Below are 6,000 nucleotides of genomic sequence, written 5' to 3'. Positions count from 1 at the left end.
CAATGGGTGGAAACTAATCAAGGAGAGAAGCAACTTAGAACAAAGGAGAAATTTCCTGACAGTGAGAACAATTAATCAGTGGAACAACTTGCCTCCAGAAGTTGTGAATGCTCCAACACTGGAAGTTTTTAAGATGATGTTATATAATCATTTGTTTGAAGTGGTGTTGGGTTTCCTGCCTAGGCAGGGAGTTGGACTAGACCTCCAAGGTCCCTTCCAACTGTTATTCTATTGTATTCTATTCTATTCCTTTTTATATGCATACTGTTAACAACACAGATCATTGCAACCAGTTACTTGTTTCCAGTCTATAATTATTTATCATATTTCTTCATTGGCATACTCCTGGAGGACTCATGGCAGTTATTGGTCAAAGAAGCAACACTTAAGACACAAAGGTTTGTGCACAAAATGATACATTTATTGAAAGATTATTTTTTTTAATACAAAAGAAAGCTCTGTACATAGTACTGCGATTACTGTCACATCCTTCCAGAAACACAACCCTGGAAATTAACAAACCACACACACACAGCCACTCACGCGCACACATACACACGCGCACACATGCGCACGCACGTGCACACACACACAAAAAAACCCAAAAACAATCGGTAAAGTGAACTAAAAATGTCACCACACAATAAATGCCATTTCATCCCTGATAAGTGTTCTTACAATTCAACACTTTAATCACATGCAACATTAGCGTTTAACCTGCAGGTGCTTTTTTTGTAGGAGGGAGAACTTCCTTGAGGTGAAGGATGAGTATCAAGTGTAGAATCCCCAATCAGAAAATAAGTACAGTATCATAAAAAATAGATAATTCTTGATTTTAGCCTCTCGTCTCTATTTCAGCAGAGGATTTTTGAATTAGCAACATGATTAGAGAATTACTGTTTTGCAGGTGTGCCTTTATCCCAAACAACTTCCTAGAATCGGCTGAGAAATTCCTTCTTGGAGGAAAAAAAATCTACATACAAAAAAAACCAGCTATCAATGTATAGATAAAATTCCATTTGCATGGCAAATCCTTCAATACTCCATATCAGAATTGGGGGACGGGGGAACAACGACGAATGGTTCAACAAGATTTATTCTGCTGACAAATGTTTTCATCAGAGGATAGACATCACTGAATACAAATCACTTTTCCATTATTGCTGGCAATGGAAGAAGACAGTTAATCAAGCAATATTTTGCCATAAGGTGTGTATCAATTTTGGGCTAGAGGGCAAAAAGTAATCATTCATCTGCCTTAACTGCCTTTCTTTCCAATATCACTGATCTAATGAAGATGTTTAAAAACCTGCATTTTAATTAAAAAAGGAATGAGAGTTAAAACAAGGAGATACTTTTGCACATTCTTGAAAACTTCACTATTGAAGTTACTGATGGAGAAGTACCAGTAAATTCAAATTGGTTGTAATGTACATTTAAAGCATGTTTATAATGTGCCCATGTGAGCTGAAGATGCAAACAAAAGTGGTATACACAACTTCAGTTGATTTGATGGCCATCCCAGGATTTGTGTGGCATATTGATCTCTGCATCCCAAAGTGGGAGGGGCATGGCCCATTTTAGAAAGGGGTGCAAGGTATTTTAAATGGCAAATGGATGCCTTAAGCATCCATAGGGATAAAGATTTCCACTTTGCACCAAGACCAGACAAAAGGACCAACACTTTAGTTCCATCTATTCTGAGTGTGACTCTGGCACTAAAAAGGGAATGCTGATGCAATTGCATGTGGCTTCCAGGTAGTACCTTTTTGCACACCTAGTATAAGCCCTCTCCTCCCCACTGGTGCAACCTTTCCACCAAAGCATGATTCAAGTGCTAGAGACAGAGACATGTTTAAACGCTAATGTTCATGGAAACAATTTCAGAATATTACAATACAAATTAAAAAGGCCCCTTTCTTTTCCTTTTTTTTTCATCCCTGCCCCATGGCCCATTTCCCCCCGCCCCAACTACAAACCCCATGAAAACTGTACAGGAGCCAGACTTTAATTCCTTTAAGAATTACATAAATACTGAGTTTAACACTTAGAAAAATAAAGTCTTTTTTTTCAAGGCTTCTTTTGTCTTTTAATTAAAAAAAAGAAAGAAAGGAGTTAGAATAGCTGCTTTCTTTCTCTAAAAGTCTGCAGCCTCCTTAATCCAAGCTGGCCCCCCTTTTTTTGGAGGGGGGGGAGTGTTTATAAGAACCACTGACCTGTTCTGGGCTGAATGAAATGCATGATTGTGTGCAAACAAATGATCCAATAACCCAGCCCTTCCTCTCAATTCCGCATCTCTTTCCATTCTCCATTACACCAATCCTGCAGCTTCCCCTCTTAAATGTGTTACAATATTTATTCATTCCAGAACCTGTTTGAAGCATCATAATTTTTTATCTAAAGAACGTGGACACAGCAGTGGCTTCACAAACAAATGAGAAGAACCTTTATCACAAATACTCTAGGGTTAAGCTTGCCCCATCCCATCTACCCACTCCCAGGCTGTAGGTCTCGCAGGTGCAGGCCAAACATGCTTCATGATGGTGGCGCAACATACCATCTCATTTCAGGGCTATCTGAGAAGCAAACAAATGTCATAGGCTATGTTACATTATTGTATCCCAGACTGGTTATAGTTCATTCATGGGTGCAATTGCCTTGGGAAAGCCTGCTGAGTTAAGTTTAAATACTTTTTTTCTTTAAACGACCCTTATTTGTTTCCAACGTCATTCCTTAGCACTAGCCTTCATCAACCTTTTCCAATCTTTTAGTCGACAATTCCCAGCATTGCCAAAAGCTAGTGGATATGGAGTTTGGAACCCAACACATCTTGGAGAGCACCAGTGGGGAAGGCTGCTTTATACCTTCCAAAATTAAAATAATAATAATAATTATTATTATAACATGACTGTAGCTCTTCCGTCTCAGGAAGAAAGAAAAAAATTCAGCAAAACTCAAGCATTACACAAAATGAAAGTCTGCTACTGGGCTTATGAGTTGTTGAGTGTGTTTCCAAGAAAAAAGGGAGATGGGTAAACAATTCTTGTTTGGGCTGTCAGATGTGTGTACAGCCAGACTAAATGGGCAAGAAGCTGCTCCAAGTCAGTTCCTATGCAATAAAAAAAGAGATTCCAAGGGAGGGATACTTTAAGGGTAAAAGGAAATCCAAGATGCTCAGTTGCTCCAGCTGGAATGCCAACAGGAAGAACCCTCTCTTTGCCAGCCAAGAATAATGGCAAGCCAACCCACAACGCATCATGGGTTGCTTGAAGGCACAAAGCTGCAGCCAGGAAGTGACCTGAACTGGAATGGGGGAGGGCAAAGTGGTGACTGTCCCAGGTGTGTGTGTGTGTGTGTGTGTGTGTGTGTGTGTGTGTGTGTGTGTGTGTGTATAACGGCTATGCCTGAAGAAAAACTACCTTTTTTTCAGAATGGCTTCGCACCCTTCTGGACTGCAGCTTCTTCCCACAGCCTCAATTGCTCTGCCTAGAGGTTACAAACTAAGGACATTCAAGGACATTATTATGTATCAGAAGCAGCAAGGCAAAGAGAGAGAAAAGTTCCCTCCCTGGCAATGAAAACAGAGGGAAGATTTTATACATGGCAGAGCAAATTCTCCCACTCAGGAGAGAAAATTTCTTTGGCTGGAACAAGAAGGAAAACAAAAAACCAAAAAAAGAACAGTAAATGCAGTGTAACAAAGTCCCCCTACAGCCCAGGCTCAGCTTCCTGCTGCTGGCCCTGAAGCCACTTTTAATATGCATCTATGTACTTCTGTGGGTGCTTTTGTGGATGGGGGTGTCAGTGTAAAGTGTGAGAAGAAAACGTGTAAAAGGCAACAATAAATAAGTGATGGAGTCCATACAAAAATAGGGACTGCCAAGATCCTCGTGCAGCTTGAGGAGTGCCATAGATCCAGGGCCAGATGCAGCATAAAGCTGGAGGAGGCGGTGGTGGCATCTGCTGGTTCATGTTCGGGTGCTGGGTACACACGTCTTCCCTTCCCCTCACCAGGTCCCTCCCAAAGTTGCTCAGTCACTCTTGGAACTGTGTGATGCCTCCAAGTTGACCACTTGCAGCTCTGTCAAGTTGGCAGTGCTGCTGCTCTGCTGACCAATGACAGCCATCTGCAGAGAGAAGAGAATCAATGAGAGGAACAGTCTCTTATGGGCGAACACCAAACATTCTTCTGCTCCTGGGTCTCACAAAGGTGTTATCCCAGATTACCTTTTTCACTTACATTTCAAAACTATCTTTTAGAATTTAAAGGTATATGAACAGGGATGGTATTCACTTACTTTCCCTACCGGTTCGAGTGTGCATGCGCATTCGCTTCACTCCATGCGCCCCATCCACACAAGCACTCAGGCTTCTGTACATGCACTTTGATTACATGCGCAGCTTGCATGCATGTACGCGGCTTGAAAACGTACCTAAATAGGACAGCATAGAACCGGGGCGGGCAGGCCCACCCGCAATTTCCACTACCAGGTGAACCAGTCTGAACTGGCTGAATACCACCTCTCACGGTACATATCACAATTAATAAAGGACAGTGACATGCAAAAACACTAATGCCAAAAAGCCATGTTTATATATTCAATGAGCAGCACATGCCACGCCAGCTCAGAGTTTCAGTATACTGTATATTTAACTAGAGCTGCTGTTAATAAACGGAGAGGCTTCTGCTAGCAGTCACATGTTTTATATCAGGGGTGTCAAACTCGTGTCACGTTGTCGTCAGGTGACGTATAGCAACTCCTTCCCTTTGCTAAACCAGGGGTGGGCGTGGCCAGGGTGTGACGCATCCAGCCCACGCGCCACGAGTTTGGCATCCCTGTTTTAAATGAACGTCTGCTCACAACACTTCTGTAAATGGAACATGAAGTATGAAATCTTCATGTCTTGAACAACTAAAGGGGGAAAAATCAGATGCTGCAAAATAATTGCAAGCATAATTACAATTAATTTTTATACTCTACTTACTCCTCCTGTACGTGTATCTCATTTTCAGTAAAATGACTGCAGTCTCAGGGTAAAAGTTGAAAAGAAAAATGCAAGGTTGTTTTGGACCTACCTGGTGAAGCTGAACAGCTGAGACTGGGATCTGAACTGTTCCTGACGGAGCTGTCAGGAATACCTGAGGGACTCCACCTGCCAGAGAAAGTGACAGATGTATACTAGTCATTCTCCAAAATTGGATCACTCTACATTATGCGGACATAATCACAGTAGGAAATTAAAAAATGAACTACTGCTATCAAAACCAAATAACTCACAAAGCAAGCTATGTTTTTACAGAACAAAAAATTAGCCTACAGATAAACTGAATTCACATATGCTATATCATAATATGCTTGGCTTTTTAAAATAAAGTTATGTGAACCCAGCCACTGTAGTTTGTAAAGCATATGTGTTGCATATTGGTAGATCTAGTCAATTGGAATTAATTCAATTTATTTAAAGTTTAAAGTTTAAACAATTCATGCATTAATACACGATGTGATCTTCCTCTTTCATACAAAAACCTCACTAGGAGAATAGACTCTGAAGTGATTTGGGAATCATTTTTAATTCCTTCCGTTATAATGTATATCCCAGCAGCCTATGCAATGACCAGCATCTCCTTTTGGGGACTGAAAAGTTGTGGTTTTTACAAAAATTGGGTTAGGAAACCATTGTGACCACCATAATAAACAGGATAAGGAAGCCTCAATCAAATCCTTCTTCTGAATTATTGCCTAAAACTCAAAGCCACTGTGTACATCCTCTGCATGTAAATCCTCAGATCACATCCCTTATTCATCTATATTAAACTTTAAGCAAGCTAACTGAAAATGACCCTCTTTCTTGATTTCCTTCCTTGTTTCTACTTTGAGTCACATTTTAGCAAATTTAAGAAGAGAGCAAGGTTTGTTTCTAGGTTCAGTAACCCGAAAACAATACTATTATACAGGCAATACATCTCAAGTGTCTATTTTCTTGAGTTCATGTGGCTAC

The 6,000-nt window shown here is 40.6% G+C and overlaps 1 protein-coding gene across 3 annotated transcripts in view; it reads right to left on the bottom strand.

Moving 5' to 3' along the window:
* Positions 1–399: 399 nt before the first annotated feature.
* SRF (serum response factor) overlaps positions 400–6,000 on the bottom strand; it is a 76,587-nt gene continuing 70,986 nt past the window's right edge. For all 3 annotated transcript variants that reach the window (XM_014069995.2, XM_087717665.1, XM_014069994.2), the window contains 2 exons: positions 5,078–5,154; positions 400–4,127 (listed from right to left, as the gene is read on the bottom strand). In XM_014069995.2, the coding sequence (XP_013925470.2) occupies positions 4,032–4,127; positions 5,078–5,154 (173 nt within the window). In that variant the 3' untranslated portion in view covers positions 400–4,031. The remainder of the gene's footprint in view (positions 4,128–5,077; positions 5,155–6,000) is intronic.

Source organism: Thamnophis sirtalis, unplaced genomic scaffold, assembly GCF_051295495.1.
Source record: "Thamnophis sirtalis isolate CommonGarterSnake01/CBP01778 unplaced genomic scaffold, rThaSir2_p1.2 scaffold_6, whole genome shotgun sequence".
Lineage (NCBI taxonomy): Eukaryota > Metazoa > Chordata > Lepidosauria > Squamata > Natricidae > Thamnophis > Thamnophis sirtalis.
This window is presented reverse-complemented; position numbering and strand designations above follow the sequence as displayed.